The sequence below is a fragment of the Carassius auratus genome, chromosome 15 (assembly GCF_003368295.1).
Source record: "Carassius auratus strain Wakin chromosome 15, ASM336829v1, whole genome shotgun sequence".
NCBI classification, from domain to species: domain Eukaryota; kingdom Metazoa; phylum Chordata; class Actinopteri; order Cypriniformes; family Cyprinidae; genus Carassius; species Carassius auratus.
The window spans coordinates 4,678,265-4,692,490 of record NC_039257.1 but is presented as its reverse complement, the minus strand read 5'-3'; the positions used below and the strand labels follow the sequence as shown (position 1 = coordinate 4,692,490).

The following is a 14,226-nucleotide window of genomic DNA, read 5'->3' as shown; positions in this document are numbered from 1 at the left end:
GGAGTATGGAAAGAGAGTAATCCTTTCTCAGGAAACAGACAGTCGCTATAATCTCTTTCCATTTCATCGCTATCCTTTATTTTAAAGGGTTCTGTTAGCTAATTAATCCTCTGAAACATTTACCACAGCAAATACGATTCCACAATTCTTTATACCGCGCTTTCATTTTAATGCCCTTAATTTGGGGGATGACCTTAGGATTTTCTCAGGACAATGGATCATTCATTGCAGCTGAGGTGTTTGGAAAACTAACGTTGGATGTTCCTTGGGAATCTGGTGGAAATTTTGAAGACTGAAGCCAATCGGCCAACCAAACTAATTCAACTGCTAAAAAGCCTCTAAGCGTAAAAGCATAAAGCTGTCAGCAAAAATGTGGTCCACACAGGCAATCCTTCCTACAAAAACAAGCTAGAAACTAGAGGTGAAGAAGAGAAGTAACTCTTCTCAGGTCAAGAGGAATGGAAGGGGGATAAGGGAGGATGTTTCCATCGAAGCCTTGAAACCAATGCGTCTAAGGTTTACCAACTATAAAACTGAGGTACAGACTTCACAAGACACTGCTTTTACCGCCTTTTGAAAACACCATTAAAAACAGCCATGAGACAACTTCTAGTTTGTTTGTTGGACAGTTTTCAACACTGTAGCTTAACTGACTTTTTTCTATTAAATGAAAAAAAAATGAATTGTCACAGTCATAGTTTGTTGGTTAACATGTTTGTTCATCCTTGCTTGAAGACTATAAAAATGTCAACTCCTCACTTCAAATAAAATAAAGAATTAAAATAAGAATAAGAAAAAGTGTCCAGGGATTTTAACAGCTATTTTGCAGAATTTCTATATTTCTATATATATATATATATATATATATATATATATATATATATATATATATTAGGGCTGTCAAAAATAGCGCGTTAACGGCGTTAATTAGTTGTTTGTCGTTAATTACGTCAAATTTTTTAACGCATTTTACGCATTGCGCAGTGTGACAAATTATTTAGGTCAGGAAAGTCTCGTCGATCTCTGAATTCTCAAGATAGTAAAAAACAGCGGCGAGCGCTGCGACGAAAACACTGAAGAAGCTTAAGGTTTTACCCCAGTTACTCGCAAATACATTTATGCCAAGCTCGATAAACAGAGACGACTTTGGTAGTTGATACGCTGGAGCTTCTTCCTGTTATAGCGTCCTGTGTTTCACACTGCCCATGCGCAGAACGCCTACATGCAAAGCAGCGAAAATTACAGCTGTTTGGAAAAGCATTTGCATTTTTACTTGGTTTTACTGGCACTTGAACCCTTCAGAACGTGAAAATATCGATCCTAAAGTATTGTGGCAGAGCAAATGAACACCTCCTAAAAACAAGAGTGCCCAGAGTGCAGAGGGCGCATGTTTGTGTTTCTGAGTTCATTCTTTGGAGTTTCTCTATGCATAATTTCATAGATATGTGGCTATATTTAACCACTGGTTCACCTAAAACTCTTACACTATCTGTAGTTAAATGGCATGGTTTGATATAGTGCTCAGGTAAATTTGATCTAAGTAAATGTTAAACTTTTGAAATTCAGAAAAAAAAGAACCACATATTGATGAATCAATACATGAAAATTATGTATCTGTGTCCTGTTATTTATCTATATATCTATATATATACATCTATCTATCTATATATCTATATATATATATATATATATATATATATATATATATATATATATATATATATATATATATATATATAGATAGATAGATAGATATATATATAGATATATATGGGGAAAAATATCTCAAAGATTGACAAAAAAAAAAGAAACTGAAAACAATATATACGCACATCATCAGATTTCATAATGCCATTATAAAATTGAGCTCATGCTCCAGGCAAATTCCACTAATGTCCTGCTCTTTACTTGCAATGTGCATTAAAAGGCGACATCTCAGCCTGGGCCTTTAATCCCTGCTGACTGTCCCACTGTGCTCAGACACGGCACAAAATGGAATGTGATACACGGTCACAGCCCCGTTAAAACACACACACACCCACAGACAAGTGTGTGTGAATCTTACAAAATGATAGTCTCTAAACTCCACAAACAAGCTTTTTCAATGAAGCATATGAGTTCGGATCCATCCTTAATTGCTACCTCTGCAAGAAGACATGGCTTATTACAAACTCAAGGAAAAACTGAACTGCATATTACGTCGTTATGTCTCTGTCACCATTAAAAAAAAGTAAAAAATTATATATGCCTTTTTTTCTTTTTTTTTTCTTATTTTACATTATAACCTTTTTTAATTCAGCTTTTCTATACATTTTGTTTTCTAGACGACACGAATCTAAAATCTAAAACATTCCAGCTGGGTGTTTGTAAGTGACTCATGGGAGTGGGTGCTAGAAAGGCCACATCCGCAACAGACAAACAGGCACTTCAGATCACCCTTCCCCTTTAAGAACCCGCAAGCAAACACTTGCCAGGATGAACTGAGCTAAACAAGAGCAGATTCCTTGATGCTTATCAGTTCCGTGATTGAGCGGAATTACAGTGAGTCTCATGGGCCGTGAGACCTGTCCACCCTCAAACTGCACGCGACCATACACTCACACCAATCGCTCACTGTTATCGATTAAGACCAGTTTAGCGCCATTTAAACTTTGTAGAAACATCCTCAAATGGAAGAAGAGAGAGCAGAAGAGGACAAGGAGTGAAAAACAGATACTCTGGCTAAAGTGAGTCCTGCACGCCGCTTTTCGGAGCAGCATCCTTTAATTATGCGCCTATGAATAGAAGCTCCAACACCACAGCACAAGCGCCAGCTACCCAAACTGGCCAACATTTTCTACCCTCGCCTTTCTGTTTTTCATCCAACACACACTGTTGAGTTGGATTTCTTACATAAGTGCTTTTGATTTTTTTTTTTTTTTTTTTTTTTGTGGAGGTTTGCACGTTCCAGTCAATGTCAAGTCGCCACATTGTTTCTTTTCAAGTCTGCCTTTTCCCTTTCTGAAATCAAAACCGTCCGGATGGAGCTGCGGTCATCCCTGTGGCCAGAGTGACACTTTCAACTGTGGCTTCAACCTAGTTAAGTTTGGACAAGTCAGGCTAGGCGGACGAGGTTAAACTTCTCATTTAAAAAAAAATCAAGCCGGCGTTCACGTTCCTTCACAGTGCTGAGGAGGCATTTCTTGCGAATCTCAAAGAGCTGGTTTTGATCATGTGTTAATGATGTCAGGAACGTAAATTACAGCATGCATGCGAACACAAGTCTCGGGGAACCTTGTTAGTCAGCAGCATATTTAGAGGCTTTTTTCTGTATCGAGGACTACGAGGATTTCTTCCAGCCTTCCTGGTGCCAAACGATTTCATAACTCAAAACAATTATTATAGCCCTTTCGATTTATGCCTGAGAAAATGAGGTGATAACAGACACATCCCATTATTTCTGAATAAAGTTGACAGGTGAAGGTTAAACTGTCTGAAGTCTAAAGCACCCTGCTGTTATATAAAACAAGCCGCCCCAAAGCACTTCTCACATGAGGGTAGAGGACGCCTGACAAAGGGCCACATTGGGGCCTCACCACTCGGGGGACCAGGACTGGGGCCTTCCTAGGCTGGGACAAAAAATTTCAGTGAAAGAGTAACCGAAACATTACAGAATGAAAAACCAAAAAGCTGTGATTCTCAAACACAGGTCAGTATTCAACAATATTTTTCAGTTAGCCTTGAAGGATTTGTATTTAACACTCTTATTAAGGAATTCAATCGATTAAGTGTGATTGTTAAAAAAACATTAAAAAAAAAAACAATGTTACATAAGATTTCACATAAATTCAAAGAGTTGTAACAAAAGGGTCATAACAGTTTACCAAAAACAAAACTGTTTTCAAAATCAACAAGAAATGGTTCTTGAGCAACAAATCAGCATATTGTAAATGATTTCTGAATGATCATGTGACACTGAAGACTCGAGTAATGATTGCCGAAAATTCAGCTTCAATATCATGGGAATAAATTATATTTTTAAATATATTAAAATAGAAGTCATATTTCATAGTATTACTGTTTTTTACTGTATTTTGATCAAATAAATGCAGCCTTGATGAGCATAAGAGCTCGTTCAAAAACTTTTGAGTAGTAGTGTACATATTAAAAAAAAGTATAATAAATCATGAATTATATATGTTTACCAACATTTTGTGTGTGTGTCAAAAAAAAATTTTGTTCACAAAATTATCTAAAAATTATATATAATTTTCACACTTTATTTTTAAGTCCAACTCTTGCTATCAATAAACCATTAACTACAACTTTTGCCTTAATAAACTATTAATTTGCTGCTTATTAATAGTTAGTAAGGTAGTTGTTAAGTTTAGGGACTGGGTAGCATTAGAGATGTAGAATATGGTCAAGCAGAACACGTGCTTTATATGTACTAATAAATAGCCAATATGTTATTACTAGGCATTCTAATAAACCAATAGATAATAGTGAGAATGGCTCTCTAATGCTAAAGTGTTACCAACATTTTTAGCCATCAAATCATTAACACACTTTGGCTGGAAAATTATGGCATATGATTGTTTTTCTTCACAGTTTTACTGATAATACTGCTGTGGGCTCTCACATATGCATTTACACAATTATGATCGAGCTCTTCACATAATTCTCTCTGCAGCGTTTCAGACTGATAGGCCGGTTATGCAGTCACACTTGTTTTTATTGTGACCTTCAATTCTTTGTTGATCTAAGAAAAACACACATTTGCACTAATATTTGTACAAGTAAATGTCCCTGAGCAGGCCTTGATTGTTGACTGTATGTTTGCTTTGCCCCGTGATCCAAAGCACTTTTCACTGACTTATGAAGATGAAAGGACTACTGGGCTGAAAGTTCCAGTGCAGTTGACCCTAGTGATGGGACAGGGACAGTGACTTCACCTCCACCTACACCTTCTGCTGCACACATGCTAATGGGGAAAAGGTGGCTTGCAACTATGAGGTCTAAAGGTTAACCAATAGCGCCACCTAGAGACAAACACGTCCCCTCCAAAATGAGGTCAGGACAATCTAATTAGAAGGGTGAAATTCTTAAAATCTTATACTCAACTCAAAAATGCAATGGTTCGATAATACTGAAAAATTAGAAGGTAAAAATATGGGGCTTCAGAAACTGAGAAGAAAGAAATGAAAAGGATTTAATAAAATATTACAGAAAGAAAATTTTTTAGTGGTTAGTCGTAATAGATAACTTCAGAAATCACTTATAATAAATAATAATTATATATGTATATAGACAATCTTCTGACTTAGATTTTTTTGTTTGTTCACTATACTTAAATATAAAAAGTTTCTCTTAAATTAGAAATAGAAAGGATTTGAAATAAATTAGACAATGACAATAACAGTACAGAGCTGTAATTAAAATAAATTATTTTTAAATAAAGATACATTTAATTAAAAAAATAAGCAGATCAAAGTCAAAGTCCACAAAGTTGTATTTTATAATAAGAAATCAAATATTTTAATTAATTAATCAATCATAAATGATTAAGTTATATTTACTTGCTCTAAACTGCTCTTTGCATAAATCCTCTTTATAATATTACTGCACCCAAGCTCAGTCTCAGCTCACAGGCACGAGCTCTGTGGCATGACTTGGCATCAGTTCAACACAGTGCGGTTGATACAGAACATCAATCAGGAATGTTTTGATGTACCAAGATATGCACCATTTCCTTACAATCTTTTAGTAACCCGATGCAAAAATCATCTGCACCTGGAGCGGTGTACTAATGTACACAGTCTCCCATAGTATTTCTTAGTAAGGACAGATATGTGAAAGATTTCACTTAGGGCAATGGCTATCATTAGCTTTCAGCACCTTCTTATTAAAAGGACTCTCGATCTGTGACACACACCTCACAATGAGCCATTGTGACTGGACTGGATATCCGGAGAAACAAACATGACTATATGTAAAATTGAAAGGTGATCAGATAACTGCCTATCACAATGAGCCAAGATGCTAGTTCAAGGGCGGGTTGAGGACAACGCTGCCACGGTTTTACTGTATTTTTCCCATAAAATCCAAGAAACAGTTGAAGCCATAGCCTAGCGAGATAAAGCCATGGTGGTCAAGCAAGAAAGAATCATAAAAAGAAATAGAGGCTGAATATAGATTTTTAAAAATCAAGGTGCAAAATGGTAATGAATAACGGCCCTTATAATGACTAAAACAGGTTGTGACCTGGCTGTCTAAATGCACGAAGAATTATGAGCCCGTCCTACGCCTTCTGAATAGCACTGCTCTTCTCATCTTTAAGGTATGAAACTGTACCTGTTCAGTGCTCGGGGTATTTCAGAGACAGAGGGCTTTGTTGGCCTTAATACACTTCAAGAGAGACAGACATGAACAAGATCAATGATCACTAAATATTCCACTACGTGTTCAGGAGAGACAAGAGGGAAGAAAGAGAAGGATGGAGAAAGAGGAAAAAGAGGGAGAAATGACAGTGACCTATGTGCCTGGGGGTATATTCATTAGGAGACACACAATGGCTACTTTTCAGAACAAGAGATCTTAAGCGCCAAGCAGACGGTACCGTTTACAGAACAAGATGAGGTTACATGTAAAAAGGTGACATGACTGACACCGCCATCTCCTTCTCTTTTGTATCATTCGGAATCCACTTCTAATATTATACAACCTTTTCTGCATTAAAAAGTGTCAAACTTTAGATTTAAGTGACCATTTTTCAGCCTTAGAATTTAAGGAAGGGCTCAACCAACAATAAAATGTGACTTTGAAAGACCATATTGAAAAGAAGTCAACATCTCCATTTAATACTTCCAGTTGTGTTCCACAAAGGCAAGAAATATAGAGGTTTGGAAAGACAGAAAGATAAGTAGAAAATGACAGAATCTTAACTATCTGTACTGTACCTTTAAGACTTCTATATGAAAATGCACTCTTTTATGATTGTCTAACTTGCACATACCAGTGCAGTACAGTGGTAGTTATCAGATATCAGGTCAATACAGTTTATATTAATGCTCTGGGTGGACTATGAAGAAAACTTTGCACTGAGAACTGAATAAATCTGCATTGTATATCAAGCTGTTTTAATTCAAAAGAATCAAGGGATAGCCACAACGCGTCCCCTTTAAGACCATGTAAACGCCTGCCAACCAAGTGCCTAGAGTTTTGTGCTTTGGTAGGACTCAGTGAGGCATCAAAATGAGGTGTTCACTTACCACTCGGATTAAACGCCATGCAGGATATAGGCTTATCGTGTGCTGGAAAATGTGCAATCACTCCTTCTCCATCAGAATCCTCACTAACAAGAACCTGAAACATATACACCCAGAAAACACACAATCAAGCTACAGTAAGTTGACGGAGCTACATAAATAAAAGCTGACTTCTTGTTTACCTCCCGTCTCAGTGTTTTAGACACATAGCTGGTCATTAGCTCTACAGTGGCCCGTGCAATCTGATCTTCACAGTTACAAAAGATTTAATCAGTTTTACAAAGATGCGTTTTGGCATTTTGTTTAAAACAAAGTTTGTACCAAGCTGTGTTCCACTGTATGGAGCTGAAAAGGTTTCCGTGTGTGTGTGTTTTTTTAATGATCATCATCCATTCCCCATCATGTCATTCAACCTTAAACATCTTGTCCACTTGCAGGTGCTTAACAATTATCCTTGTGTCTACTTCAATCCACACTGGAACAATCTAGCTTTAAATGACGCATGTTCGGCAAAATAGTTTCATTATGGAATTCAAATAGACATTTTTTTTAAAAGATGTCCACAAATACGTTGGTGTGTCTTATGAACACGGTTTCAAAGAAATAAAGACTAAACCACATGACCACTGTGATCAGTGTGCATATTCTGCCAAAGCCCACAGAGCAACAGTTCTGTATCAGACAGGAAGAAAAAGTGCCATGTTGAAGGAGTTAAAACAAACACAGCAGGAAGAAACTCTATAGTATCTCTTCACGTTTTGATACCCCAAAGAGATTAATAGCTCCCAGTTAAAAGAACTGTAATGCGAATCCGTAACTCATCCACATGTACATTACTACAAAAAAAGAAAGAAAAAAGAAAGAGGGAAAAAAAGAAGTGAAAGAATAAACGATGTTCATTTTTTTCTTTATTCAATAAACCAAATATTAAATATACAAAAAAAATAAAAATAAATACATAAATAAAATGACAAAAAGTACAAAAGTAAAAATAAAAAATAAGCATGTTCAAATATGAAAAAAAAACCACAACTGAACAAAAAGTAGTACTTTTTTTGCATTTTAAATATATCAAAACATTTCTCCAAAATGGGTGTAAATATTAAAATTCAATATAAATTCTGATATCTTTCAAATAGCCTATGAAACTCAAAGCAAAACAGAAAGAAAGAAAAGGGAGAGTGTGTTGCTCATAAGGGACTATTCTCTGGTCAGTGGCCTTCTGTTAAGTTTGCTCATGAAAGAGATTATAACTAAGCCCAGACATGAGACAGCCGGAGAGAAGAGTGATAAATGTAGCGGAGTGTTGCATTAAGGAGCAAGGCAGCTTTTAATAGGATCCAGTCCAAACAAAAAACAGCCTTGCTTTAAAACCCAGACATTCATTTCAGACTGCAAAAAAATGCTCCTGTGACACAAACCAGATCTCTTTTATTAGGGGCAAAAACAGACAATGTTGTTCCGTACAGGAATATACTATCGCTTCGGAAAAGTATTTGTGTGTGGATAGCTCCAAAGAGCAAATAAACATCTTGCAGGAAAAACAGAGCTGTAAGAGGTGGATGATGCTGATGAGGGGGTGGGCTGTGTCCCCTGAGACTGGGAGTGTGGGAGAAGGGGAAAAAATGCCAAGACCACTGCTGGAGTCATGGGAGAATGGCACTGACAGTAAATTCCATAAAGATGCTTTGTGTGAACATTAAAAACATGAGTAGTCCGCTTTGGGAGGAGCGCAGCGTCTTGTGAGGTTCGCTTTGGAGCGGATGGCGATATAAACACAGGAAACCTCTCTTAGAAAGTGTTGACTCTGGTAAATCAGAGTGGTATAGGTTTATAAATAAGCACAATAAACCACACCTCTAAATAAGAGTAACACATCAATCGGGTCGCGGTAGACTCTCTGGGGAATTGAGGGATTAGCGATCACATTTTTCACAGCCCACTAAATGGGAGGATCTATTTACATGGGTCAGAATCAACAGGATAATGAAACCTGTTCCAACTTAAACTTCCTCCAAGTAAAAATCCTTGAACAGAGGAACTGCAAATATTAAAGTTAGCCTTTAAACTTGGTGCTCTATTAAAATGTCACACACCTACATGTCCTCTTTTAACACATTCAGGCCTTGGAGAAAAAGAAAAGAAAAAATAGACCTTCTCCGTAATGCTTCTGCAATGACCTGCCTGTGATCTCATGCGAAAAGACTATGGTGCTGCCAGCCAAGGGGGAAACAGCCACAGGAAGTGGTTAAATCATGAGATCAGGAGACTGCGGCCTGGCACGGAGTCTGTGAACGAACGGTGAAGCATGTGCTCTTATGACAATGTGATGACAAACCCCTTGGGCCAAAAGAAGCACTAATACTGAATGAGTTATGAATAGGATTAATGGATTATTTATCTCGGAGAAAAGGGGAATGAATCCGGGTTCTTTCGGATCAAGGTCAGATGGATGAAGAAAGTACCATAAACAGACATACTGTTGTGATACCGTTGCATGCTAGAAATCCCATCATTCACAAACCTCCATCCCTGGAAAGAAATGTACAGATTATTATGTATGAGTGAGCATTTCATACCTGTCCTTCTCCCACAGAGTGTGTGTCTATGATGGTGACCACACCAGGCTGGTGAGGGCTGCGGCGGGTGCCACTATGGGCAGTGCTCTCCTCGTCAGTTGCCCCTGATGGCAGTGTACCGGTGAGCTGGGTCACAACCTTTCCCACCATTGTCAGGCCCGTCTTCAATGTCTGACAGGAAGACAGAGACACAAACTGTAAATATATTTAAAAATCAAAAAGATAGTAGTGATAGTAATGTAGGTTTTTTTTTTTTTTTAACTAAAAATAAAACAAAAAAGAAATAAAGTTTGGGCAATTAAATTCATCTTTGGAACACAAATTAAGATATATATCTTGCTGAAATCGGAGAGCTTTCAGACCCTGCATATAGACAGAAATGCTCCGGACACATTCAAGGCTCAGGCAGCAGCACCACATGCATGTGTTGCGTTACTCTAGTGACCACGTGTCGAAGACTGACACGAAAGAGAAGAGATTGTTGAATAAAGCCATCATTTTTGTTTTCTTTGCATTGCAAAAAGTATTCTTGTAGCTTCTTAAAAGTACAGTTGAACCACTGATGTCACATGTAGTATTTTAATGATGTCCTTAGCCTTTCTGGGCCTTTTCAGTTTCATGCAACATTTCAGTTGCGTTGCTGTCTATGCAGGGTCAGAACGCACTCAGATTTCAGCAAAAATATCTTAATTTGTGTTCCAATGATGATTGAAGGTCTTACAGGTTTGGAAATCCATGAGGGTGAGAAACTCAATGGCAGAATTTTCATTTTGGGTCAACTATCCCATTAAAGATCCATCCATGCGATACATTTTAGTACAAGAGTACAACATTAATTCATGCAGAAGGCTGAAAGAAAAAACTTTAATTCAGCAACATTTGTGCCAGCTAAACATAAGTACTATTGCAACACTAAAATCAATAATGCAAACAATGTTTGCACATCCAGACATTTTGTTGAGCAATGACCTAAAAAACATGTTTGCATCCAGTGTTGTCTGAGGCAATGTCAACAGACAGGTGTGTGAGTTAGCCGTGTAGTCTAACGGTTAGTATTTGTGCTAGTGAGTGTTGATGTTTACTCTGAGCAGAGAGCTGAGAAGAGAGGTCCGATTTCTGGCACGGCGGTCAGTGCCTGTGTCTGCCACCAGCCGGTGGGCCCCTCCCCTCGCCGACCCTGATCAATGGGGACTGTTTGGATTAGCACTAAAAACTCTAACTGCAGTGATTAGAAAACACATTAGTGTTGATCAATTAGGAGGCAAACGCTTCTCTTAATAATTGATGGGGCAAAGCAATTTACACACAGTCAGTTAGTGGGCTTGTCAGAGCATTCTCCAAAGGGCCCAACAAACACAGGCGCCACGAGGTATTGACGCTGCCGCTTGGCCTGAATGCCTGATTAAGCTCTCCGGGGCCTTGGCAGACAGACACACACATAGAGCAATGCTCACTCCATTAAGTGAGAACTAGAGGAGACCCTACTTAAGCTGTGCTATCCACTTACCCCAAACACAGTTCACAACGGCAGAGGTCTGAAAACGGAACCCTGGGGCACCCCGCTCATGCAGAATTGTGGCTGGCACAATGACATCTCTCTTTTGGTCACATCACACTCATTTACACAATCTGTGCCTTGCAAGAATTCAATTTTTGCAAAAGGCGCCCTCCCCCTCCTTTTTTGTGATTGTGTTACAGGATTGATGGGAGATGGCCCCTTGGCCCCCAGACGGCCGCACTCAGAGCCACTCAGCACAGGGACCGTGTGTCAGAGTGGAGGAGATGGTTATAAATCACAGCCCCGTCTGCAGACGGCCTGTCTGCGTATCAAGGCTTTTTTAACCTTGTTTTCCTCTCTGCTAACCTTTGCTGTGCTCCTTTTGATGTATACCGCCATTAAGGCTAATGGTACTTCTCTCACGTAAGCCGTTAGCGCTCGTTAGGCAGTGATCAGGCCGGCGGCCAGGGAATACAGATGTGGGCTTAATAAATCAATTAAGCAACAAGGAGAGGAGACTGGAACCATATGAAAGGTTAAGCACCAAGGTTCTGGCACCACTAAATGAACTCTAGTGGGTCTCTGAATCACTGAGGAATACGCCAAGACTGCTCTAGGATGCTATATATGAATAAAGTGAGTGGAACAGCACACATTACTAGCTTCATTTAGAGCAGTGCAAACAGGAAAGAAAGCATGACTGAAAATACACAAGTATAAAAAAACACAATTGCAAGAGCCAGATAAAACTTAAAAGATTTAAGATGATTCCATGCCTTGTAAACAGGTTTATCATGAATTAATGTGACGCAGCTAAGGATTACTAAACCAATCGTATCTTAGAAAGAAAAGTGTGATCATACTGAATGTCCTTAAAGCGCAACATTTAAAAAAATAAAATAAAAAAACATTAAAAATGATTTTTAAATGCAGTGCACCAACAATTATAAATGTCGGATTTGACAAAAGAATGGCTGGTTTTAATCATATAAAACAAAATGAATAATGCTAACAAACAAGTCAACAAGACACAACTGAAATAATCTCAAGTATTGATCAAACATATGTCAATGTGGCCTCAAATCCTATTTGGACACTAAAGCCACTCAAAATATATGGATTTAGAATGGGTGGATTAGACAAATAAACAATGCTTTTCTCTAAACTAGACAGGTTTTACTTTTTTCCCTTAATAACCCATTAATGTTTCAAAAGATTTTTATTTGGGGTGGAATGCATTACTATAAAAGTTTGCTTAATCTAGCAATCTTACATTTATTTATGGCTTAGGTGGGCAAATACTTCTTCACACAACGTCCACGTGCTGAAGACTGTGACTGGTCACAGCAGCGGTAAGAAGCGCATACTCACTTTAGCAGCACTGATGACAGTGGCAGTGTAGGACTGGGCATTATCTCCACAGGCCCCTCCACGGGACTGATGACACCGGATCAGCTACACACACACAAACAGAGACAGAACAGAGTCACATTATCTACCAGAACCTTTCAGCTCCCCAGCACTCATTAACCCACAGAGGCCTGTCACAGCCCGCGCCACGACGTCTGCAGACGGGCACGGTGAGTAAGAGGAGGAGGAGGAGGATGCCATTAGGACAACAAACAGTTCTTCAGCCCCATTCTACGATGCACTCCCTCTAGGGTCCATGTCCCAGACCTATACAACACTTCAACTACCATTGGCCAGAAACTCATTACCTTTGCCCAGACACACTGTCCCATCTGTCCATTATTAAGCAGCAAGTGGCCTCTCCAAGGCAAACAAACCGCACCCATTACATAAATGATGGTGAATCAAGGGTCTACTTAATAATAATATGTCATATTATATTGTTAGCTCATATTGATATGGCACACATTGTCTTTATAATAATATGGGCAGTACGTAAGAAATAAAAACATTCATAAGAAGGCTGTAGTTTGATTTAAGGTTAAGCAAAACAACAAACTATCAACAACGAATCCATCTCAAGGAAGGCCTGAACTATTAGGCAGACTATTAGGTGTTGTTGAGCATTAACAAAGGCCATGTTCTTGTGCTTAAAAACATCTGGATGGGGCACAACAAAATGTGTTACTAAAAATAAAGAAATAAACAAGGTATTTTTGGTGCATTCAGATTTGTTTAAAATACTGGGTGTTTGTACTACCTTGTTCTCAGCATAGGCCAACCACCGGCTTCCCAGAGCTATAGGGTTGAGGTTGGGCCCAGGACAGGGGTAGCAGCCTGCAACACAAAGGAAAACACACAAATATAACAAGAGATAAACTAAATAGCAGCACAAAGAACACATCAATTATCCATCATAGCAGCATCTCACCCAAGACTGTGTTTTACTAGAACTTAGGGTTCGCGTAATACCAGAGGTTAAATAAGGGTTATGGCATTTGGTGACAGTAGGATGGCTCCTCAGCTTATTAACTGCCAGACAGATTGACCCATGAGAGCAATACAGCCATAAAATCTGTACTGATCCCACATGCCATGATAATGTAGCTGTACATCACATGTGGGACACATACAAACAGGGCAAACGCGCGAGCAAAAGCAAATCAGATAAGGTCTTAAACCTAATAAATAGGCACAGAAACACCAAACATCTTTCTCTGCCTTTGCACACGTAAAGGTTATGCAAGTGCACATCACAGTGTGAAGTGCACTGACAGTAATTTATAGCATGGAGTGAATATAAAATATATGCAGACAGTAATTTAGGGTGTAGAGACTGGATCTGAAACTCGGGTGAATGGGACTTGAGGTAAACCACAAGCGCAGTAATGCAAAAGCCGTTTGTGCCTTTCCAAAGTGAAGGGAGCCAATGCAGTGAGATAACGTATGTTTAACACATCCTGTGAGGCGGACTTGGGGGATTTTCACCATT

The 14,226-nt window shown here is 38.6% G+C and overlaps 1 protein-coding gene across 4 annotated transcripts in view; it reads right to left on the bottom strand.

The window, feature by feature from the left end:
• Positions 1-14,226, bottom strand: part of LOC113114803 (breast carcinoma-amplified sequence 3-like) — a 126,992-nt gene that overhangs the window by 87,226 nt on the left and 25,540 nt on the right. For all 4 annotated transcript variants that reach the window (XM_026281839.1, XM_026281842.1, XM_026281840.1 and 1 more), the window contains exons 9-12: positions 13,495-13,571; positions 12,696-12,779; positions 9,827-9,997; positions 7,251-7,344 (exon numbers count right to left, since the gene is read on the bottom strand). In XM_026281839.1, the coding sequence (XP_026137624.1) occupies positions 7,251-7,344; positions 9,827-9,997; positions 12,696-12,779; positions 13,495-13,571 (426 nt within the window). The remainder of the gene's footprint in view (positions 1-7,250; positions 7,345-9,826; positions 9,998-12,695; positions 12,780-13,494; positions 13,572-14,226) is intronic.